This window comes from Nuphar pumila, chromosome 15, assembly GCF_984573655.1.
Source record: "Nuphar pumila chromosome 15, dmNupPumi1.hap1.1, whole genome shotgun sequence".
Taxonomy (NCBI): domain Eukaryota; kingdom Viridiplantae; phylum Streptophyta; class Magnoliopsida; order Nymphaeales; family Nymphaeaceae; genus Nuphar; species Nuphar pumila.
Window position 1 is genome coordinate 11,630,496 of NC_143263.1, and position 25,921 is coordinate 11,656,416.

Below are 25,921 nucleotides of genomic sequence, written 5' to 3' on the forward strand. Positions count from 1 at the left end.
AACGCTTTTCACAACACTGCCACCAACCTTGTCAATGGCGGATTGAGCTCCCATCCTGATTGGTGTCATCCTCTTCAGACTCCCTCTCTCAACCTCATATTCTAGATGCCAGAAAACAACCACTAGGTGGACTTTGCGAGCTTTTAGGCCAATGGAAAAGCCATCTTCATTTACACTTCCCTTTGCTTCGGCATTTTCACTATTCTCAATTTCTCATCCTGGCTGTTGGTGTTTAGAAAGCTTATGAAAAGCAACGAGTCAAGAATGAAGAAAAATAAGGAAAGATTAAAGAGTATTTTTTCCCATATCAAGATCATGACTTATTCCAGGTAAACAGGAAGTGCATGATGCAAACACTTATCCACAGTGGCTTTCCAACTTTCAAGTTTCTTATTGGTTATTGTAAGCTGGTAGTGACATAGAGATGCAAACTTCAGCCATAATCGAAAGAAGAATTCCAAAATCTGATGCATTTGCCAAATCCAAAGGCTCCCAAATCCTGGATTTGCCATTTCATTGTCAAATACCATCTCCCAAATAGAGCCTTGTTCAAAAACAGCATTGACATGAAGGTCCCCATCCAACTGCTTTTTTATTTTCATATGCATTTCTGCTATATTTTTTTTATTGCAGAGGACATGAAGATATCACATCCCATGCAATGTTCATATCGAATGTGTGACTCAATTTTCTTGATAAAAAGGCTTGAGAACATGGGTTCTTTGGATCTACATTTCCTACTAATAATGAAAAAAAAACAATGATCAAATGATGTGATCCACTAGCATTACTGGCACAATTTCACATTAAAAATTTCAGCTCAGGTTGACTCTTTAATGTCTCTGGCCAGTTTAAAGCTTCAGCCAACAGGCATGCTAAGCGAGCTCAAAACATCTTTGAATTCAAAATCTCGAGTTTCCTTATTAAAACGCTCAACCAACTTGTACCTTGTGTCATTCATATAAAAGGATTGGGTTGTCTCCAATAGCCACCTTGCTTCTGAGTCACTAAGTTTGCTTGGGAATACAACATCTCCGCGGATAAGAACCACACCTTTTGTTTCTGCAAATTCCTTGTAATAAGTTACTGTAAAATAAGGAGCAGCTTGAGTTCCTGTTGCCTTGTAATCTTCAAGACCAGTGAAAAGCATGTAGGGCATTTTAACTGCAAGCAGATTAGATATATCCACATTAACATGCAACCCTGACTCTGTGCTGGATTTTTTTTCTAAGATTTTGCTATAAAATGTCATACAGTTGGTGATCAAGGCAATACATGCTATAATCTAGCATGAAGTACCAGCGGGACTAAGATCATAAAGTAAAAGAAAATCATGCTTGTCTTACCACACCTTGCATTTAGTTTATACAATTTACTGGAAATGTCTGACATAAAAAGATGTCACTAGAGCATTAGAGTTTGGCATCAATACTGGTACCATTGTCTATTTGAAACTGAATGTCTAGACATTGAGAATGTCATAAGTGCAGCAGGAATTTAACAAACCCATCTATATTTCTTAACAAAACATCTGCATAGCTTTCAAATGGACCCGTTTTTTATTGAAAAACAGACAAATGGAAAAAGAAAGATAAGTATAATATCTACACCCTAACATTCAGTTTAGAATAATTAGCTGGTTGCTTCACATGTAAATTTCACATCGATCAATATATATTACACTTTTTCATCCTGCAGGAAGTTGAAAGACCTCCCCCAAATGTGCTATATCATGCAAGTTGCATTTCTGATGAGCCAAGCAACCACTGGACAAAAACTAGGAAGGGTTTGACCATAGGGGGTCAGGAATTGCAGGTATCTCAGATTGTAACACCCCATTCTAGCATATGAATTGATGACTGGTTTTAGGGGAATGTCTTGTCTACATTTCCATTTGACAATGATTACACCAATGCACCTAGGGGTGGGCATCGGGCTGGCCCATTAATTTAGAATAATTAGCTGGTTGCTTCACATGTAAATTTCACATTGATCAATATATCACACTTTTTCATCCTGCAGGAAGTTGAAAGACCTCCCCCAAATGTGCTATATCATGCAAGTTGCATTTCTGATGGGCCAAGCAACCAATGAACAAAAACTAGGAAGGGTTTGACAATAGAGGGTCAGGAATTGCAGGTATCTCAGATTGCAACACCCCATTCTAGCATACAAATTGATGACTGGTTTTAGGGGAAATGTCTTGTCTACATTTCCATTTGACAATGATTACACCAATGCACCTAGGGGTGGGCATCAGGCAGGGAGGCCTGCTAATGGACCGGGTCGTCCCGGTTCTTAACGGGCTTGGGTTCAAAGAGAAGCCCATGGCCCGGCCCATTGGCCCAAAGGGCCAATGTGAAGTGGTCCGGGTCCGACCCAGCCTTGACCAAACCCATTTATAGGTTATTTTTAATACAATTAATACATTAATTCTTAGAATACAAAAAAATGAATTAAATAAAAAAAAAACATAAAATTCAAAATAACACAACATTTAAAAGCCTTTTTGTATCATGCTATGATATTTCCAAAATAAGAGATATACAGCTTGAAATGGATTCAACCATGGGTTTTATGCTATGGATGCAAAATCCACATCTACCCATGTTATTATCATGCCCAGAAATCCCTGCGAAGGATAGAGCACCATGCACTGCGTTAACATAATATCAGATGTATTACGATCTATGTCACATGGGTGTGGGTGCGGGTGCGGGGATTCGACACTTCCAAAAAACTCGGGTGCGGGGGTGCAGCAGGGGCAAAAATGTAAAATAAATAAATAAATAAATAAATATATATATATATATATAGGAGAGTTCGGGTGTTCCCCCGGCACGGGTCCCGACTTTGCTGTGTATTTTTTACTAAAATAAAATACAAGTAGACACGACACGGGAGGTTAATTTTTTTCGGACCCGACTTTGGTTTGAACACACAGTAGCGTACGGACCGTCCAGCGGGTAAGAGCCGAGTGGCGCCGAGCGGGAAGGATCACGTGACTCAACGGTCACATCAACAACCACAATCCCTTTAATTTTAATTTCCAAATGCGCCAAAATTCCCCCCCTCGCAACCCCGCCTCTTTGTTTCTCAATACTCAATAGTTACTATTCTTGTTTAAAGTTAGGAACGTCATTTCACTGACTTCCTCTGACATCCATTACCATTTAAAAGTTAAGTCATGATTGTTCTGAAGCAAAAATCGAATGGCCAGATTTATTTAGAAAAGGACTTTTATACCAAATTCAATAAAGGTGGCATTAAAGTCTTGACTTTTATGTTCAATCGTTGTTTACTGCATCACTCACTCGATGCCAACCCCTCGGTCACATCGCCTACTTGACCCCATATAATGAAGAGAGCGCGGCCTCCTAAATTTCCCTCCAAGCCCTAATACTCTCTCTCTCTCTCTCTCGGGGGTTAGGGGGATGGCAGATTTTGCATCTAATGTGGAGGACGAAGAGCTTTGACTGCCCTTCAATGTGTTCCCGAACGAAATCTACTGTCCGAACCGTCACCGTCACCCTCCCTCCAAATTCGAACCGGAGTTCTGCGAGCTCACGTCCTTCGTGGAGAAGCTCGCCCACCAACTTGCGTTTGCCATTCTGGACGATTCCCACCACCATTCTCCCCACCCTCTTCCCCACCTCAACCTCTTATCTCAAGTAAAATCCCAACGTCCCCTCTCTCTCTCCCTCTGGGTTCAGGTGAAGCCCCAAAGGAGCAATGAAGGGTACGCGTTTCGGCTACTCCAGTTTTCAGGTAACCGGTTTTGCCAACAAACCGGTTCAGCAAAGCGTCTCGAGGCCGGTTCTCAGTTCTACTCAGCTTCTGATCAAACCGGGCCATAACCAGGTAAAAGAAAATGGACCAAAATGACCCTGGGTGCGTTGACCGCACCCAGGGTCGGGTTGACCGCACCGGGTGCCGCACCCACATCCGCATCGCGTCGATGCGGGTGCGGCACCTGTCTAGCCGAATCCCTATGACCTAGATTACGATACAATACTACACCATGTAAGAAAGGTAAATAGTAATAACTAACAAATAGCAAGTTCCCATGCAACTAATTTGGTAAATAGTAATAATTAACAAATAGCAAGTTCCTATGCAACTAATTACGTAAATAGTGATAGTTATCCAAGTTACTATGTACTAGTTAATTTTAAAAAAATTTATATTATTAAAAAAAATCAATAACTCAAGCCCATCGAGTGGGCCCAGTAGCCAGCAGGCAGGCCCGGGCCTGGCCCACATATATAACGGGCCAGGTTTCGGCCCGGTACCTAATGGGCCTAAGCCAAAAATCATGGCCCAAACCCGGAGCATGGAGGACCGGGTCGGCTTGGCCCATCGGACTGCCCGGCCCATTGCCCACCCCTAGATGCACCTTAGACTTCAGTCATAACTGAAAATAGAAACAACCAACACCTTTTTCCAGCACCAGCTTCTTAGTTCAGCATCGGCAGCCTGAACATTTATTACTCCACAAGTATAACTACAATTTCTAGTGAAGGTGTAGGATATATGCTGTATCATATAGAATAATTGGACTATTAGGTCTATTATAGCCATTTAGTACGTAGGTGATCACCTGCACACTGACGTAATAGGGCTCCATGCGATGATTGACCATACCAATTTGTTAGTCTCTGTGGATAATAATATGAACTGAACTAGTTTAACCTTGAAGATATCTCTACAGCATCACTTCTAAAATCAACTATCTATTACTTGCAATTAAAACCAACAGGAGCTTAAGTACATGTTCCACAAGCACTTGAGCTGCCATAGGATCATCACAAAGAGAGCTTTTCAAAGCTCAAATATCCCTAAAACATGAAGACCTTTATGATAGTAGCAATTTTGCAATTTCCTGTGTCCCTTGGGATGCATCCATGTGAACTGGCAACCAGAAATTGCAGAATTTTACCTTCCTCAAACTTTCAGAAAAAAATGATTTTCAATATGAATACAAAAATACTCTTTTAATTGGGGATTGTGGGTGTGTGTCAGAGAGAGAGAGAGAGAATGTTAAGATATTATATCCAATATATATATATATATATATATATATATATATATATATATATATATATATATATATATATATATATATATATATATATTTGTTATATATGTAAACTGAAATATCCTATAGGGGTATTTTGGTAATTTCCTCTTGTAATAGGAATCCGTCCACTAGGGACAGATCTGACTTTTCTATTTTTATTTTTGTTTTTTGTTCAATCAGATCTTTGTGGGTTTGGTCAAGGGCATTCTTGTCCTTGACTCTTATAGGCATTGGGAGCTCCCCAACGGTTACAAGGTCTCTCTCTCTCTCTCTCTCTCTCTCTCTCTCTCTCTCTCTCTCTCTTATGTTCTCTATAAAAATGGGTCTCTTGCTGCTTGTTCATTAATGCATTTCATCTCAATAAAGAATATATTTTTTATGCGTGTTCTTGATTAGCCCTTAAGTAGCTTTTGTGTTTATACCTCTTTGAAGTTTTACTTTGTGCCTCTTGTATGAGGTGTGTGAAGACTTCTTGATTTCATTACATGGTATCCGCGCTATCACAATTTTGATGTTGGTGAAGCTTGTTCATGAGGACGTGAGATCGTGGATCGTGGTGCCCAAAAGAACTTTATTTTTTATTCTTTTCTTTTTGCGCTCTATCTCTCTTTCTCTTCTTGTATCTAAAGAGGCCTGCTGGTTTGGCTTTGTAGCTTCAGCTCTGCCGAACCCAGGTCTGTTGGGATTGGCTCTGTTGAACCCTTGGGTTTGAGGTTCAACTCGGATGAACCCAGCCCTGCTAGGTTTGGCTCTGCATAACTGAACTCCTGGGTTAGGCTTTGCTGAGCAGATCCCAGCATGGCTGGGTTCAGCAGAGCAAAACCTAAAAGGGTTGGGTTTTGTTAGATGATAATTGCTTTTATTTCATTAGTGTTACTGTTAATTATTAAAAATTATATATATAGAGTAGAAAGTATGTGCTTGAACATTAGGTGCTTGTGATACATGCTTGATGGGGTTTTCAGGTCTTTTTCATTTTATTTTTAAATTCTGATCGTGAGATGTGATCTATGTACTTGATTTTATACGGATCAGCTCTTGAAGTGTTTGATTCTGACACATGGATGGGTTTTTATAAGGTTCAAAAAATCAACGGTCCAAAATCTTTGCAAATTTTTGAGGCTCCAAATATAATTTTTTTCATCGAAAACACATGATCCAGGTGTGGATTCCGCGTAAATCGACCATGCCCAACACATTTATGGGGTCAAAACTGTGAAAAAAACACCGGAAGAGAAGAAAAATGTAATGAAGTGTTAAGGGATGTGATATCTCCACCAGCCATGCAAACTCATACACACATAACAAAGTAGCCACTAATGGACGAAAATACAATAAACCACAAAAGTGGTAAACACACAAAGTGAGAAGTAATAAATATATTTCACTCTAGAATGGCTTCAAAGAAGCTTACATTACAAGGGGAGAAACCCCTTTATTTATAGGCAAAATGATCCATTGGAAGGGCTCCATATGGGACGTTGGAGCCCTTCCAACGGTCATAAATATGACCATTGGAAGCTCCAATGTCCCATATGGTGGGCCCTTTCAATAATAAAAAGGAAAAGAAAAGAAAAGAAAAAAGAAGGAAAAATAAAAATAAAAAAGAAAGAGAAAAATACATATGTGCGTGAATGAGTAAAAAGATAGATTTACCCCTAATGGGTATTACAAAGGATATATATATATATATATATAGTACATAATTTAACACCCCCCCTCAAACACACGGTGAGATCACCGAGAGTTTGCTAAGGAAGAAGTAAAATCGAGGCGATGACAGAGCTTTGGTGAAGAAGTCCGCTAGCTGGTACTCGGTGGAAACATATGGAAGTTGAATGGTACCTCGTAAGAACTCATCACGAACATAATGACAGTTCATCTCTATATGCTTTGTTCGTTCGTGGAAGGTGTGATTGCTAGCAATGTAGATAGCACTCTTGTTGTCGCAACACAACTTCGAAAGAGTGGAAAATGAAATGCCCATGTCTTTAAGCAAGCTTCTTAACCAAATAATTTCAGTGGTGGTTGTAGCCATCGCCCGATATTCTGCCTCCGTAGAAGAAAGAGATACTTTCTGTTGTTTCTTACATCTCCAAGATATAAGTGACTCTCCAAGAAATACACAATAACCTGTGGTGGATATACGATCATCGGGGTTGCCCCCCAAATTAGAGTCAGTATAAGCAAGTAAATTAAGAGATGAGGAAGACGAAAAAAATAATTTTGTTATGGTGTTCTTTAAGTATTTGATATTCCTCATGATTGCGGCCATGTGAATAGTAGTAGAAGCAATCTTGAATTGGCTTGCAATAACAACATGAGAGATATCGGGCCTGGTGATAGATAAATATGTTAGTGACCCAATTAACTGACGATAAAGAGTGGGATCTGCTAAATGAGTGTCATCATTGGCTCTTATTTTGGCATTGATCATTTATGGAGTCTCCACTTTCTTGTCGTCTGTTAGCCCAGATCGATCAATGATGTCGGATGCAAGTTTCATCTGAGAGAAGACATACCCCCTTGAAGAGTATGCAACTTCAATTCCTAAAAAGTACCTTAGAAAACCACGGTCAGACATATCAAAATTTTCTTTTAGAATATTTTTAATAAATTCAATACCCTTCCTATCGTTACCGATGATGATCATTGTTAAAATGTAGTCTCTCTCTTATATATATATATCAAACCTGATAAGGGTATTTATGTAAATTCACATATTTTTACGCATATTCTCACTTGAGAATATGATTGTACATTTTTTACATTTTCTTTTGTTGTATTTTTCTTTGTCTTTTTTATTTTGAGCCCCCTCCAACAGTTAGAATTCTAACCGTTAGAGGGGCTCCAACATGTGTATTGGAGCCCCCCATGTCTCCATGATCTTATAAATAGGGGTGACCCCCTTTAGGTTTCTTCATGCTTTTTGTAAAGCCCCTTTTGAGACTGAATATATTCAAGTTGATATTTTTTACTTTTGTGCATTTGTATTCGTGCCTTTGTGCACTTGTGAGAAGTTCTCCTTTTGTGCCTTTGTGCACACCTCGTGTTTCTAGTATTGTGTTTTTATACAAAATCTCTTTTTATATAGATTTTCACATGGTATCAGAGCAAGGTTACTTGGAGAAAGAAATTGGTGCGGTTCTTCACAAATATTGAGTGCCTCAAAAAGCGTGCCTTCAACTTTTTGGAAATTGATGTGAAGACTCTTCTTCATCCAATATTTTAGAAGATTACTACAAAAAATCTTATTGTGGTACGTATTCTTTTTTCTCATCTTATCTCTCTAATGGGTGAAAAAGACTCATTTTTCTCTTGGTTTCAAGCTAAATGACTCCAACTATCACGTGTGGGCCAGAAATATGGAAGCTCACATTAAAGGAAAAGGGCTTTGGGGTTACGTTCAAGGCTCGATTCCGGAACCAGAGCCTAAAATCACCTTTATTGAAAGAGGGAAAATAAAAATTCTTGAAGGAGATGAACAAACCAAGGCTCTCGAAGAATATAACAAAAAATATGAGTGAAAAATAAAAAACTTCAAAATCTTGTCATGGATATTCTCCTCCGTTGAGACAAGAATCAATGTCAATATTATAAAGTTCAAAAAGGCATCTCAAGCATGAGAGTATCTTGAAAAGATGTACACCTCTAAGGACTTGTCCCATAAGTATTATCTCCAAAAGAGGGTGTTAACTTTTCTCCAAGGAGAAATGACTATAAGAGAGTATTTTGCCGAACTCTCTTTCGTTTGGGATGAGCTTCCGATGCTCGAACCAAAGTATAGTGGAAAGGCCATAGAGATTCGTCATAAGCAATTAGAAGAAGATCGATTTTTTAATTTTTTGAATAGGCTAAGGCCGAAGTTTGAGCAAATTAGATCTTCTCTCCCTCTCTAGAAGGCATCATTACAAAATTAAGTGGAGAAGAAACACGTATGGGCATTTGCAAGCAAAGTCCAAATGTTCTTGCAATGCCCACAAATCAAGAAGAATGTGATGGGGTGAATGTCATTTCTAGGCCCGAGAACAACTTGAGGACATATAAGCCTCCTCATTTTAAAAATCAAAATCAAGGATCCAATGGAGGACAAGGCGGAATAAGGGACTATAGCAAAATTGTGTCACTTTAGCAGAGAACTGGGACACATCAAACCGGTTTGTTCCAAATAGAAGAAATTATTGGCTATGACAACCACATCCCAACCTCAAAAAAAAGAAGGTACATCTACTTCCACAAATGGAACTCTCTCTAAATCAAATTATGGAAGCTCTTCAACCTCTTCTTAAGGGAGTCATTTCCGGTGCCACCGTATCTACTCCCTCCCCTTCAGGTTGAAACGTGGATGACACTTCTCTTGAAATTAAGGGGATTGAAAACTTTGAAACTCAAAATTTCTTTATTCCCAAAATTAGATTTATACCTAAATTGAATTTGAACTTACTTTATGTCTCTCAACTCTCGAACCTTGGATGTGACATTCAATTTTCATCTAATAAATGTTTAATATAGGATCACCGGTCCAGAAAGTTGATTGGGGAAGGCTCTAGGAAGAGAGACTTGTACTATGTAGATTCTCTTCAAATCCCTAAAACCCCATTTTGTAATGTGGCCCAACATAAAGACATAAATGTTTGACACAAAAGACTTGGTCATCCCAACATCACCAAGTTATCCTATTTGCATTTTATTAAAAATCTTTGTAAAAGTATTTTCTCTTGTAATGATTGTATTCTTGAAAAAATGAGAAGTATGCATTTTGAACAAAGATCTATGTTTACCACAAAACCTTTTGAAATTGTTCATTTGGATGTTTGGAAACCGGCACCAATGTTTTAAAATTCGCCGAGTCAACTCTTTGACTCGGCTGACTCGGCCCTCCACGGAGTCAACCCGGCAAGGCAAACTCGGTTTGCCAAAACTTGGCCTTAACTCGGGCTTGACTCGGCCTGACTCGGGCGAGTTCTGGGATGATTGAAATTTGATTTTTGAGTTTCAAATTACAGTTTCGAAATATATAAGTACATATATTTTAACAAGGGTTACCCCCATATTTTGTATAAAAAGAAAATAAAAATCATTTAAAGATAAAAAATCATTTAAATCCATAGAATAAAATCGCCATGTTGTTCGAACTACTGTTCACCCTGTGCTATCAACTTATTCTAGCAAAATATTTTAAAGAAATGATTCTCACTATATATGAAGGGTCAAATGTGCCTATAGGAAGTCACATTTAGGTTTCATCATCCATTTGTTACGTGACCACGCATTGTACAAATTCAAATATTAATATATTTCCTGCATAGTTTTCATACATGAGAAAATTACTTATTTATGTTGATATTGGGCATTATGCACATATATCCCTATTTTACATTTATGGATTTGTTAGAGAGGGAATTGAAACTTTTAAAACAAGCTAGCATATATGATTGGCCATTTTAGGAACCGTAGGTAGTAGCAGACTGAACTCATGGTGAGCACATCCTCTAATTCAAGTCATGAATTAGTCAAAGTGCTTGTATAGATATCAAATTCAAGCAAACCTCTATAGCTCTTTGCAGTTTTTATATTCTTATAGACATTTGGAGACTATATGTTTACTCAAAAACATGGTTTGAGACAAATTATATATTTTTTCTTTTAAAATCAAAAGTTAACAAAACCCGGTCCGAGTCACCGAGTTGACCCGCCGAGTCACGAGTCAATAAAGAACGAGTCGAGTTCCGAGTCACGGTTTTAAAACCTTGACCGACACCCGTCATATCCAAGGAAGGCTTTGCCTATTATGTGATTTTTGTGGATGATTTTTCTCGATATTGTTGGATATATTTCCTTAAACATAAGCATGCAGTGTTTTCATGTTTTAAATCATTTCATATGATAATTAAGAATCAATTTAATAATAATTTAAAAATATTTAGGACCGATTTCGGAGGCGAATATCTTTCTAATGAATTTAAGAAATATCTTGAAGACTATGGTATTGTCCATCAAAGATCGTGTCCTAAGACCCCACAACAAAATGTGTTAGCCGAAAGGAAGCATAGGCATATCATTGAAACCACTAGAACCCTTCTTATTTCCAAAAGTATTCCAATTTTTTTTTGGGTCAAAGCGGCTATTGCTTCAGTTTATCTTATTAATCGTCTTTCATCAAAAAATTAAGATAAAATCTCTAATTTCGAAACTCTATATGAAAAAAAACCCAATTATAATAGATTGAGAGTTTTTTGTTGTAAATGCTTTGTCCTTACAGATAAGAATGATAAACTCTCACCAAAAGCTATTCTTTGTGCTTTTCTTGGCTACTCGAAAACCCCAAAAAGGTTTCAATGTTATGATACTAAAAATGATAAGTTATATGTCTCAAAGAATGTAACATTTTTGAAAATTGATAGTGGTTTTGAAAAGAATGAATCTCATTTAGAAAATGCCGACTATTCCTTTCTTTTTTATCTTTTATCTAAAGATGATATCTCTAGTGATGATGAATCAACATATAACAGTGACAATGAAGTGGTTGAAATCAACAATAACTTTAACCCTACTACCTCTCAAGAAGAAAATATAACTAGAGACCCTATCACCTATACTCATAGAGATAGACGCACCTTTAGAAGTGCTATTGAGCAATATAGTGAACCTAGCAAATCTATCTCCCCACATGATTCAAACCCTAGAAGAACTGAAATAACTAGAAGAACTCTTTTTAGATTCGTATATTTTGATTCTCTCTCCTAAATATCGGGCTTGCTTAGGTGCCATTCACTCATATTTTGAACCAAATTTTTTTGAAGATGCCAAACAATGTATTGAATAGAGAGAAGCTATGGAGAGTGAACTCAAAGCGCTTAAGAAAGCCAACACTTGGGAATTTCAAACACTTCCCAGTGGAAAGAAAACTATAGGATGTTGATGGGTGTTCAAAGTCAAAACCAAGAGTGATGGATTTCTTGAGAGGTATAAAGCTCGTCTAGTAGCTAAATGGTATAGTCAAGAATACGTGATTGACTATGAAGAGACATTTGCTCCAGTAGCTCCGTCAGATGTCTCATCACCATTGCCTCCATTAGAAAATAAAATATTTACTAAATGGATGTCAAAAATGCCTTTCTAAATGGTGATTTTAATGAAGAAGTCTACATGGATGTTCTACCTGGTATGAAAATTCCTAAAAATAAAGTTCTTCATCTTCGTAAAGCTCTTTATGGCTTGAAACAAACTCCCAAGGCTTGACACAATAGGTTTAACAATGTAATGACTAAAAATGGTTTCACTTCATGCTATACTGACACTGCATTGTTCGTTAAGAAATCTGATGCAGAGATTGTTATATTACTGTTATATGTTGATGATATGTTAATAACAGGTGATGATGTCAAAGAAATCAAGAACATTAAATCTATCTTGACTTCAAGATTTAAAATGTCAGACTTAGGATTTCTGACATTTTTTGGGAATTGAGGTTGCATATTCTCATAGAGGCTATTTTTTGTCTCAAACTAAACTTGTTTGTGAGATTCTTGACAGATCAGGAATCACAGATGACAAGGTCTGTGAAACTCCTGAAATAGTAGATTCAAAGATGAAGATTGATGATGGGATTCTCCTAAAAGATCTCACACCTTACCGACAACTGGTTGGATCTTTAACGCATCTCAACATTACGAGACCTGATATTTTTCATGCAGTACATGTTGCTAGTCAGTTTCAACATGCACCTACTACAGTTCATATGAGCGTCATTCTCAACATCGTCAGATACATAAAGAATACATTAAACAAGGGGGTATTTCTATCTTCTTCTTTTGAATTAAATTTAATTGCTTATGCTGACTCTGATTGGGGAGGTGATTCAAATAACCGTCACTCCACCGCTGTTTTTTGTATTTTTTTAGGAGAATCATTAATTTCTTGGAGATGCAAGAAGGAACATAAAGTATCGCTTTCATCCACCGAAGCTGAGTATAGAGCCATGACATCTACCACAATGGAGATTGTTTGGATTCACAGCTTGTTGAAATATATGAATATTCAAGTTCTAGGGCCCACAAAATTATGTTGTGATAATAAAAGTGCAATCTACATTGACAAAAATCACACATTTCATGAGCGCACGAAGTATATTGAGATGGATTACCACTATGTTCGTGAAGAATATTTAAGAAGAACCATTGACTTTCCTTATGTTACATCGGAATATCAACTGACAAACTTCTTCACCAAGGCGTTGTGCTCTCCAAGATTTAACTTCCTTAAACTAAGTTTTGGAATAATTCTTATTTTTGAAACAAAAAAATCTTTATTTTGGCCATAAACTTTTTCAAGGTTTCCAATTCCTTCAATATCTAAAGATGTTCCATCGACCGTGGAAACATATGATTTAAAAGAATTAAGACTTGGTTTTAATAAAAGTGATGCATTTAGAGTCATATGGAAAGAGGCATCCGAGTCAAGAATCCAGTAAGACATACCTGGAATGGAGGAAATGGCGTCACCAGAAGTGGAAGGTGTAGAAGAGTTCATTCTTATGAACTGTTAGAGAGTTTCGGTAAGATGTGCAATGAAATCCTTAATGTCTTCATCTTTCTTTGAATCTTCATTTGGAGATGGAGAAGTCTGTCCAACGGAAGCCACTTTCTTCTTGAGCTTGGGGCAATCCGTTGGAATATGGGCCGGTTCATTATAATGATGACAAATAATCTTTCTTCCTCCACCATTATTTTTTCAAAAGTGAGGTGGTTTATAAGGTATAACATTGTTACTGAGTCTAGACACGGTATGAACTTCATCACCATCCTTTTTCAAGGCCAAACGAGTCTCCTCTTGACAAAAGTCGGCTAAAATATTACTATGGGGAGTGGAAGCCCTATGAAAGAGCGATCCTCTTAGTTGCTCAAATTCGGGACGAAGCCCATGAATAAATTGGAAAAATCATTCTTTTTCATTTGATCTTGCCTCATGGCAATAACACTTCCTTCCCATTGAGGTTCAAGAAGGATGAGTTCATCCCATAAAGAGGTTAAGGCACTATAATAGTTCCTAATACTCATATCACCTTGCTTTGTTTCTCTAACTTTTTCTTGCAAAAAGAAGTGTAACAAGATCACGTTGCGTGTACATCCCTTTCATAAAGAACCAAGCTTCATTGGCTTTCTTGAATTTGGCAAGATTGACACAAATTTTAAGCTCGACATTATTCATGAACCATGCTAATATTTTAGCATGCTCACTTTATCAATTTTCCATTTTAGAGGAAAATTCAAGAATGACCTTTTCTTTTTCTTCTTCATTTAAGGCTCTCTCCTCATTGTCTTTAAGTTTAGTGAGTTTCAATTGTGGTTCCAGAATGGTTCCACACATAACCCCAAAGTTTTTTTCTTTTGAGATTATTTTCCATGGTGGCCGCCCACATACAATAATTAGTCCCATTTAATTTAAATGAGAGACCAATTTTTGAATCCTTGTTGGTCATCCTTAAAATATAAAAGTTGAAAGCAAGAGAGAGAAGAGATATTACTTGTCGAAAAGGAATCCAATGAAGCTTTTACAACCAAAGCTCTGATATCATGTAATGAAGTGCTAAGGAAGGCATGTGATATCTCCACGAGCCATGCAAACTCATGCACACATAACAAAGTAGCCACTAATGGGCGAAAATACAATAAACCACAAAAGTGGTACACACACAAAGTGAGAAGAAATAAATATATTTCACTCTAGAATGGCCTCAAAGAAGCTTACATTACAAGGGGAGAAACCCCTTTATTTATAGGCAAAAGGAGCCACTGGAAGGCTCCATACGGGACATTGGAGCCCTTCCAACAGTCATAAATATGACCGTTGGAAGCTCCAATGTCCCCATATGGTGGGCCCTTTCAATAATAAAAAGGAAAAGAAAAGAAAAGAAAGAAAAGGAAAAAAGAAGAAAAGAAAGAAAAAGGAAGGAAAAAGAAAAATAAAAAAGAAAGGAAAAAATACATATGTGCGTGAATAAGTAAAAAGACAGATTTACCCCTAATGGGTGTTACAAAGGAAATATATATATATATATATATATATATATATATATATATATATATATATATATATATATATATATATATATATATATAGATAGACACATAGACATATATATGTAATATATATGGATATGTGTCATGATCTCTCTCTTTCTATATATATATAGATATATATTTAAGTCACAGGGACTCGGCAAAGCAGGTACCGCACCTGCATCGACGCGACATGGGTGTGCGTGCGGCACCCGGTGCGGTCAACACGACCCTGGGTGCGGTCAACACACCCAAGGTCATTTTCGTCCAATTTTTTAACGTAAAAAAAAAAATTCGTTGCCCGATCAAAAGGGGCTGCGAAAGAGGATTAGGGCAAATTTTTTTTGCCCTAATCCTCTCCTCTCCCGCGCAGCTCTGCTCGCTCGCTCGCCCCCTCTCCTCCTGACGTCTCGCAGGGGAGCCCGACGCCACCTCCTCCTCTCCCTCATCGTAGGTACCCTCTCGCTCTCTTGTTGGGTCGGCAGGGGAGGGGCCGAGCCCCCCGCCCTGCTCTCTCTCTCTCTCTCTCTCTATATATATATATATATATATATATATATTAGTGTTGTGAAAAGCATTGAGTAGCGAGGCGCTCCACCAAAAACTGAGGCGAGGAGTAAGCCTTATAAAAAAATTTTTTTTTTTTTTAAACTTTAAAAAAATTATAAAAAACATCTAAAAATACAAATAAATAAAGAAATACTTTATTGATGAAATAACGACCAATAAGAAATAGAAAATCTCAAATAAGTACTAAAAAATATGAGATTAACATATAAAAGTAACTAAAAACTGATTGTATAACTGGAAAATATATGAGATTAACCAAATAAAGTTAAAATTTACTAAGAAATTGATTAGATAACTGAAATAACTGGAAAATATATGAGATTATTCTAAAAAATATGAGATTAACATATAAAAGTAACTAAAAAAATGATTACATAACTGAAAAAATATATGAGATTAACCAACAAAAGATAGAATATACTAAGAAACCGATTACATAACTGGAAAATATATGAGATTAACCAACAAAAGTTAAAATATATGAGATTATTCTAAAAAATATGAGATTAACATATAAAAGTAACTAAAAACTAATACATAACTGGAAAATATATGAGATTAACCAAAAAAAGTTAAAATATACTAAGAAACTGATTACATAACTGAAATAACTCGAAAATATATAAGATTAACCTACAAAAGTTAAAATATATGAGATTATTCTAAAAAATGTGAGATTAACATATAAAAGTAACTAAAAATTGATTACATAACTAGAAAATATATGAGATTAACCAACAAAAGTTAAAATATACTAAGAAACTGATTACATAACTGAAATAACTGAAAAATATATGAGATTAACCTACAAAAGTTAAAATATATGAGATTATTCTAAAAAATATGAGATTAACATATAAAATTAACTAAAAACTGATTATATAACTGAAAAATATATGAGATTAACCAACAAAAGTTAAAATATATTAAGAAACTAATTACATGACTGAAATAACTGAAAAATATACGAGATTAACCAACAAAAGTTAAAATATAGTAATATACTAATAAACTTATTACATAACTGAAATAACTGGAAAATATATGAGATTAACCTACAAAAACTTTGTTGATTATGACTCTAAAATCTTGTAAAAAAAAAATTTTGCGCCTCAGGCTTGAGCCTTGAGGCACAGAGGGCCGCGCCTCAAGGCGAGGGGCGCCTTTTGCACCTCAAGGCACGTTTTTTATAACACTGATATATATATATATATATATATATATATATATATATATATATATATATATATATTCTTTTTTTTTTCTGCCACACCCCCACACCCAAGGTTTTTGAAAGTGCCGCACCCCTGCACCCGCACCCATGTGACATATATATATATATATATATATATATATATATATATATATATATATATATATATATATATATTACATAATTTAACAAAAAAACCATCAAGCACACACACACACACACACACACACACACACACACATATATATATATATATATATATATATATATATATATATATATATATATATATATATATCCTCCTGCACCCCTGCACCAAAGTTTTTTTAAAGTGCCGCATCGCCGCACCCGCACCTATGTGACATAGATGATCTCTCATTCTCATCCCCAACCATCTGGATGGTGTAGACAAGGAGGAGGAAGAGGGGTTAGGTAGCTAGTCACTGGTTGGAGTCATAAAAAAAGGAACGTCATTACAATATGTACAACTCCAAACAACAACAGCAACAACAGAAGCTGAAGTTCGTTGATGGTAAATCAAGCAAAAAGACAGCATGAAGCAGACTCTTGAGTTCCTCTTGCAGACATTCAAACATAGCATCAGCACTCATGAAGGGATCTGGGAGACAAAAAAGCATTCAAGAAATTGTTTTCCCATCTCTGCATTAATAATATGCATGTCCAATAGCAAATCCAAGATAGACCTATTGTATTTCTCATGCTTCTAGATACTAACATCATAAATCATGGGGTACTAGAAACCACTGATAGCAGTTCCTCTCATGGCCCAAAATAATGAACTTAAACATGATGCTACAATTGTACAAGCCATTAAAGGGATAAAATCATAAAACATATTTTTTAACTGCTTCATATCTAGCAATGCAAAATCAGGACATTAAATCTGAGGAAAGAGTTGGCATGATACCTTGAACAAACATCGTTGTATAGCCATTCCCCCTCCACAAAGGAATTACAAAGTGCTGGCTGCAGAAACATAATGCAAAAGACAACAGCTATAAGGGAAATAATCTACATTTTCAAGGTAAAGAAGATATAACAGGTTTGAAAAATGCACCAAGATATAGACCGTTGGTCCAGCAAATGATATAGCTTTCCATCCACAGATGCACTTACATGACCTCTTCCCAAGTGATACTGTACAATAATAAAGAACATCATAATCCTAGCAGCTTGGGCTTCAATGCCAAAACCTCTATATCAGAATAGAGAAGAGCCTTGGCACATATTATGCCAGTCCAGACAAATGATAGGAGCATGAAAACCAAAGGAAAGAAAAAGCAGTTGTCTCTAGTGCATGCAGATACCTTGACAAAGCACGGTGGTTGCAAATATTATTGCTGCAAACCAAATCTTTCAAATGAAAGCCTTTGTAGTTAAACATAAGGATGTGATAACTCAACCTTCAATAAAATTTGCTTGCCAAAAAATCACCAAATAGCCTATCGTTTGCCTAGTGTAACAACTTGCCCATGCCTTTGTAGGGCGGCATTTCTTTAAATTGCTCAATCAAGCAAATATAAGATAGCTATATCGCATGTAAAGAAATCGATCCCGTGCAATCAGATTCTAGATAACCATTCTTTGCTGTCCTTTTTGCACATTCCCAAAATTGTACCTATTAAAACCGGAGAAATATAGATATGCTAGCATAAGATTTCTTATTTCTAAGGCTAAAGTAGTTGCTAGTTTCTCTCTTGGTGGCCATATCCAAATTATAAATCTGTCCTGGTAATGTCTCCAAGTCTATTTCTGCAGCGCAGATATCAGTTAAGAACTTAAGACAGAAATATTTGGCTTTTTCAGAAACCGAAACAGAATGACCACTTGTTTAGATGAGAAATACGCCAAATCATTCCACATACACACTACCAATTAAACAAGCATAGCAACAAAACAAGCTTGACTGGTAATTCAGGGAATATGAAATGAAAAAAATTATATTGTATGCCAATCTGCTAAAAATAAAAGTGCATCTATTTTATCAAAGGTATCAAGACAGCGATACCATCGGGGGCTCCACTTGTTTGGTAGGAGCTGTTAGTGCACGTCACCTTGTGCTGTGACGTTGCAAGTTCAAAACCCAATGGTATAACTGGTGAGGATCTGCCTAACCCCAGCTTGCCTATAAAAAAAAACTATCAAGACAGCGATGTTGGAATTCAGTAACACATTGAATACCAGGTTGCAAATCAAAGAGCCAAAAAAATTGATGCAGCATTCAGGATGCACTAGCATCAGAACGCATACCCATGTTTATTCAAATCTCCTTCCCCCAATCTACACCCCCAAAAAAGAGAAGGCAATTGCAGACGAGATACATTTATGGAAAGAACAGAGTAAGGTCCTGAAAAATCTATATGGATCAATATCAATAAAAGCTCTAAAAGCAAAAATGATTGGAAGAATCAGGAAGCACCATAATCTAGACAAACATCATCATCATCTCTCTCTCACCAGACACCACCATAATAAAACACAAGTTCTAACGAGTGCAATACAATACTTGATAATGATCAGGATAGATCAAATCACCAAATTATAGGCATTGGCTGAGAGTTAGCAATGACCATTCATTATAAGGCGATTAGCAGCACAACCATTACGACGAGACACCCAAATAAAAGTAAGCAGCCAATTCCCATTTTCTTTTGAGAATCTACATAAAACCATTAAGATGGTGACAGAGGAAAAGGGAAGAGAACACAAAGAGTGGAGTGAAGGGTGCCTACCTCATCCCATATCTTGACTAGTTCTTGAGGGGTGTAGCTGTTGGCCTTTTGGGTATCGATTATGGAGTCCAAGGGCTTGAATTGGAGAGGTGTGAAGCCGGTGGCGAATCTGGAACCTCTGGGCAGACCAACAGAAACCCGTCTCTGAAAACCGTTCGGGTTGGGTAGCATTCGGTGATGTTGGCTCAATGAATGGATCTTCTTAAGCTTCAACAGCGTCCTACATGCCCTGTGCATGGTTAGAGAGAGAGAGAGAGAGAGTAAAGCCCGAGTGCCCTTCGACCACAACTAAATTTAATTTTTTGGTTCGGTTGAGAATATCATTAAAAAGACGTGATATTTTAGTTTCCGTTTTAAACAGAAAAATATCGTGTTTATTTTCTAATTACAATGGCACTACGGTCCACGATATTATAAAGTATAAAACTTTCCTTTTTATTGCTTTTAAATTGCAGGCAGCAGTTGAATCGCGTCTCCGTCTGGTCTTCTCTTCTCTTCTCGTCTCGTCTCTTCCTACCCGCACCCAATGCGAACCAGAAATTCCCTCCAAAACCCTATCCCCATAGATCCACAGCAGAACCAATACCAAGAGGGTAAGGAGCCCCCAACGACGACGACGAGCCCCTCCCACCCAACGGAGGCCGTCGATCAACCCGACGACAACGCCTCCGCGGCCGTCCATCTCCCCGACGCCGCGGGGATCAAGAGGCCCCCTCCCCATCGCAAGAAGATGACGTTCCGGAAGCTCGCAGCCGTCCAGAAGAAGCTGGAGGTGCTCGGGCGGTGCTTTCGTCCGGTGCCCTTCTCCCCCGCCAAGCCCCTCGCCCATTTCTCCAGGCACAAGCTCCTGCTCCGGCGGCTGGGCCTCTGGGGCTTCGCCACCCTCGAGCTCGACCGCGACGTCCGCGCCGACCTCCTCGCCTCCCTCGTCGCCTGCTACGACCCCGCCACCCGCTCTAGCTCCGTTGGCGAGTTCCGCATCAAGGTCAGCCGCCCGGACCTCGCACGTGCCCTCAGGCTCCCCCTCAAGAAGGACCGCAACCCTTCCGAAGCCCTCCTCGAAGCCGATGCCTCCGAGGACGCTGCCGAAGCCGTTCAGGATCTCTCTGCGGTGAAAGATTTCATGATGAATTGGATCTTCGTCGATGCAGATGACACCCTGGTGATCCCCGATGAGATCACAAGCGCCGCCCGGTTGCTGGACTCCGGAGAGCCCGAGAAAATCGACTGGGCTGGTCTGGTCTGGTCCATGGCCGAGAAGGAGCTCTCCAGAGGCCTCGCCCTCTCGGTTTGCTACTACGCCTCGCACTTCCAGATGCTGATCCGCTCGCAGCGGCCCGAGCTCTTTGAGAGGGAAGAAGAACCGATCGCCGCTGCCGACTCTGTCCCTGCCACCGCTCCCGCTGTTGCTTTACCCACCACCATTGAGGAGGACGAGGAAGATGTGATGGCTAATGTGCATCATACGGAGGAGAATGAGGAGGAGAAGACGGGCGATCAGGATTGCGAGATGAACCAGATCTTGAATGAGGAAGATGCGATGGTGGTCGATGATGATGATGATGATGGCAACGATGATCGCGGCCCCCTCCTCCGACCTTGTAGCTCGAATGAGGCAGGAGGAGCGAGCAGGGTTTCTGAAAAACTGGAGGCAGAGTTCGGGAATTTCGAGCAGATTCCCTCGTCAGAACTTATGTTTGCCATGGAGGATAATGCGGGTTTAGTGGGCATGTCTGCCGGGCAGAGCATCGGCCCTGGATCAAGCGAACCAGATGTGATTTCCATGGGGATCGATAAGAATTTTCTTCATTTGAATCAGCCGGTATCCCCATACGGTAATGGGTGTAAAAGGGAATTGGATGATGTCATCATTGTTCACAATGAGATCCAGAAGAAGATGAGGAACGGTCATCCTCAGTGGGATAACGATTTCAATGTGTGCATGGAGCAGATTGATATGTGGATGAACAAAGCGAGAGAGATTCATATGGAGAAGCATGAGTCTTTGGTGCACGCGCACTTGAACATGCAGGAGTTTACCTCAGAGCTGAGGAACCGCGATCAGATTATCAGTACCTTGCAGGCCACTCAGTACAAGATGAACACTGAGCTCACCAGGTTGAGGTTTGAGCTATACGCCACGACCAACTTAGCACAGGGTTATAGGCAGTTGCTCGAGGCCACAAGGAAGGCGTTCGATGACTATCGGAAGCGATGCCCGCAAATGGACGAGCCTCTGTTTAAGGATGTGGGTGGAGGTGGTGGCCTTGTTCTTACCTCTGAGGAGCTGGCGAAACATTTGCTCGAACGTGAGGAAGAAGAGAGAGCTTCTTTCTTGCAGTGGGTTGTGGAGAAAGTTGATGGGTTTTCTGATGAGTGGGAAGCCAAGTTTAAGATTTTGCAGAGGGATGTCTGCCTGTTGGATGATAGGATAGCGAACCTTGAGAGCGAGTTTGAGCTTCTTAAGAGTCGTTTTGCAAAGCCTGATCCGTTGGAGGTGTGAGCCCAACAAGCAACTGAATTAACTTTTTCTATTTTTGTACAGGGTTTTCAAGTGTACGCCCTCTAGCATCAAGAATTAAAATTCCAGCAAGATTGCAGCAGAAAAACAAAGCCATTTGTTATCGTTCCAAGGTCTCTTCCTCCATAATCTAGGAATAAGAATTCGAGTAAGATTGCAGGCAGAGAAACAAAATCATTGGTATCTTTCACTCCATTTGTACGAATCAAAACTCCAGGAGACTGCATGTGGAGACAAAACCTTTTATTATTGTTTCATGGTTTTTTTCTCCATTTCTTGGCATTCCACGGAAAGGGTTCCTTTTTGCTTCTAAGAGGGATTTTTGTGATGCATCTTCTAAATTTTTTTACAAAATCATTGGCCTGGGAAGCTTAGTCTGCAAGGTTGGATTCCACATTTATTTATGTCATGCATCTGAAAAACCGTTTACTTGTAAAGAAACAGCTTAATGTGATATCTTGGATGTTCAATGGTGCTTTATTTGTCCTTATCTCTTGTAAACAGGCTGCAGGCATCATTTGATTGGCCCTTTATTCTGCTTATCTTCTTTGTTGACACTATACACTGTAGGTGTGCTTCATTTTCTTAGTTATATGGTAAAACGATGCAAACCCCGAAATAATGGTTCATCCTTGGTTTTCATTTGATGTGCTCTTTGATGGTTTCACATGGCATTCCCTTTACAACTTAGTATCATTGGATTTGCTCACCTGATATGTCAGAGTTTCTGTATTTAGCCATGCAAATCTGAACGAGTTTGTGAGAGGTTGTTTTTTGACACTTGCATTCATTTTTATAACTTATGTGCCTTCTTTCTTCAACTCGATGGTGCACACACACATACACACTTTTTGAATGCCGAATACATGAGATATGCGAGCATACAACATGGAATTAGGTTCTGCTCCTATGATTGGATGATAAGGAGAAGATAATTGCTTGATGATATATGGATAGGCTGTCTTTGGCCTATAACATGTAATTCATATGCATACTATCTTCCCAGCATGTATTTAGAATCCAGTGATCTCAAATGTGCATGAGCCCTACTTTTTTGTCTCTAACTGAAGATATCTGTCTGTCAATTTGCTTCAAAGGCTATCTTTGGAAACTTACTTTGGAACTCTTTCAAAATTGGTTAAAAAATCCAGTTTGAAAGCTTGCAGCTGCATGCTATTCATGGAAGAAATATTTTGAAAAAGGGACGCACATTGGCAAGGACTGTCTGATGGAAATTATGAAGGTTTAAGAGCAGTGAAGCAACTGGTAATCTTGATCACTTATGGGTCTCATTCACAATCCTCATGGTCTAACATGTATAGAAGGCAGGTAGACAGCACTATTAAGCATTGATTTGGGGATGGAACATAAGAACTTAGTATGGATCTATTGCACATGCCTAATCATAAGGCCGCACCACCCCAAATTTTTACTTATCATATAATTTTCTCAGCTATGTTCATAAGGCCCTGTGTTCTAGTTCTTTTTCCAAAAGTTCTTGGTCGATGATTTTACAAGCGTAACTGCTTGGTTTTACTTTTGGTTGTTTCTTCTGTGGCAAACTTCTTTTCCCAGATTTTGGGAAGATAAAAGAGAAGTTGATGAAAATAATAATGTGAAAAATTAGACAAATTATGATTTTTTTTTAAAGCAAAATGTTAGAAATTTCAAAGTTTGCATGTATTGTCTTAAAACACATTTTTATGGCGTTGACATCTTGCTAGCAGTGCGTGGATGCTATTGTTTATTTGAATTTTTTTCTTTTATAGACTTTTCTTATTGTTATTTTGAGAGAACAGCCTTAAAGCACTGGCATATGAATATGGAATACCTGTGGTAGAATTATTAAAAGAATTTCAAGATTTATGAATTTATCTGGATGATTTCATGATTGATTATCTGTTATATCCTCATTTTTTAACTAAAAGAAATGAAAGTTTGCTGATACTGCTGGATTCTTGTTGGATTATATCCTTTTTTTGTTTTGGCACACATTGTGAAGCATTGGAGACCAACTGTTTTAGCATAAGAGTATGCTTGTTGTTGTTGAAATTGTGAAAAGCCTGTATGCATGGATGTATGCTCGAGTTATACTCCATATTCTAGTTCTTTTAGCCCCTTTTCTGGCCATAATTGCCATGAGTTGCATGATAATCTTCCAGCATGTTGGTTATGATGATCTTTTGACCATGTATTGCAAATTAGGTCACACTTTCACTGTAGGGCATTCAGTTTTCAATGTATGACATAAGAACTTAACTTGGTCTTCTTGTACCTGGTATCTGCATATCACAATCTCGAGCTTACTTGTCATACTTGATTTTTTCCTCAGTTATAAATGTGAGGTGCCTAATGTCGTGTTTGTGTTCCTAAAAAGTTCTTGTCTGATGATTTTCCATGGGGAGGTGTTCTTTTTTTGTGTATATTTTCTTTTCCAGCTTTTGGAAAATAGAGGTGAAGGTAATAAATCGTAAAACAGCTTTTTATCAAACATTAGAACATCCAAATGCAAAGTTTCCAGTAAAAGCCTTAAAAGGCTAAAAAAATGCAACATTTTCACTGTCAAATAGGGTTTTGTACTAATTGCATTTTCTTCTTTTTGGTTAAAAATAGGAACTTTGTTAAACATTAGAACAGTAAAATGAAAATTTTACAGTAATTTTCTTCAATGCTTTATTGGGAGGCTGTGATTTCTTCTTCATTTTTAAAAAGGATTAAACATTAATGTACGGTTATGATTGTTTGAAAAGGCACACCTCATAAAAATTGAAAATCCATCAATTGCTCATGACAATATCGTAAATCATAACCTCCTTTTCACTGTATATGGGAATCCAGGAAAGAAGCATTGAAATATAGATAAATAGAGTTTTAAATATTTATGGGACAATACAGATGTTGGTATCATGTTTGCACAGGGTAAGTCTACAGACTTTGCAGGGGACTTAGATAAAAGAATATTCACTGATGGCTATATATTTACTCTATCAGGTGAGATAGTGAGTTGAAAGTTTATGCTTTAATCAGTGACTGCTATATCCACTTCTAAGGCACAATATGTGGTAGCTACAGAAGCAACAAAAAAAGGTGTATGACTTAAGGTCTGATTAATGAACTTAGCATTAAACAAAAGGTGTGGTTGTATTCTGATAGTCAGAGTATAATTCACATGACAGATAATCCGATAAATTGCCCCAGGTCAAAGCATATTGATGTTTGATATCATAAGATTCAAGATGAGGAGTTGGACTTGGTAAATGTTCACATGAAGGATAATGTAGCTTATATGACGACTAAGCCACTTACAAGTGATAAGTTCAAGCATTGCCTGAACTTGTTTAATATTTCAGGTTAGAAGTATGAGCTCCAAGGAAAGGAGAATTTTTTTTTTTGGCATGGGTGATGGCAAGCCAAACCCAAGGTGGAGATTGTTGGGGTGATGTGGATTTGTCTTGCCACATAAGACATGGGACCACTTAGAGTCTCACTTTTATATTACTAAGAAAACCCCAAATAGAGTTCTTTTCATATGTTACCAAAGAAACCTCATCGAGGGTTTCTCCCTTTGTTTTAGAAACTTAGTGTGAGACCTCTATATAAAGAGGTATAGAGGGTAGTTCCAAGCAGAGTTACCGGAAGCTTCTTAGGTATATGGGAATCTTGCTTCCCGAAAACTTGCTTCGGAAGCGCGATACTCCTTGTTTCCGAAACTTCATGAGAATC

General features: G+C 38.0%; 2 protein-coding genes across 3 annotated transcripts; one reads left to right on the top strand and one right to left on the bottom strand.

The window, feature by feature from the left end:
* Positions 1-787: 787 nt before the first annotated feature.
* On the bottom strand, positions 788-19,941 carry LOC149814495 (uncharacterized). 2 transcript variants are annotated; one of them, XM_089990016.1, is made up of 4 exons: positions 19,678-19,941; positions 18,003-18,082; positions 17,853-17,911; positions 788-1,086 (listed from the first exon to the last, which is right to left on the bottom strand). In XM_089990016.1, the coding sequence occupies exons 1-4, from the start codon at positions 19,912-19,914 to the stop codon at positions 860-862; spliced, it is 603 nt and encodes a 200-aa protein (XP_089846142.1). In that variant the 5' UTR covers positions 19,915-19,941; the 3' UTR covers positions 788-859. The 2 variants fall into 2 exon arrangements, with proteins under 2 accessions (XP_089846142.1, XP_089846141.1); XM_089990015.1 differs by having other exon boundaries at positions 788-1,164.
* A 262-nt stretch (positions 19,942-20,203) lies between these two features.
* On the top strand, positions 20,204-22,180 carry LOC149814496 (uncharacterized). Its single transcript, XM_089990367.1, has one exon. It carries the CDS (start codon positions 20,204-20,206, stop codon positions 22,178-22,180), a length of 1,977 nt encoding a protein of 658 aa, XP_089846493.1.
* The last annotated feature ends 3,741 nt before the right edge of the window (positions 22,181-25,921 follow it).

What these genes read in the sequence shown, in the direction of transcription:
- LOC149814496 (XM_089990367.1), top strand. Translation starts at nt 20,204, where the DNA reads ATGCGAACCAGAAATTCCCTCCAAAACCCTATCCCCATAGATCCACAG.
- LOC149814495 (XM_089990015.1), bottom strand. Translation starts at nt 19,914, where the DNA reads ATGCACAGGGCATGTAGGACGCTGTTGAAGCTTAAGAAGATCCATTCA. An exon ending in GACCAACGGTCTATATCTTG is followed by an intron (nt 17,912 to 18,002) that starts GTGCATTTTTCA and finishes ATGTTTCTGCAG; the next exon opens with CCAGCACTTTGTAATTCCTT. An exon ending in TACAACGATGTTTGTTCAAG is followed by an intron (nt 1,165 to 17,852) that starts GTATCATGCCAA and finishes ATCTGCTTGCAG; the next exon opens with TTAAAATGCCCTACATGCTT.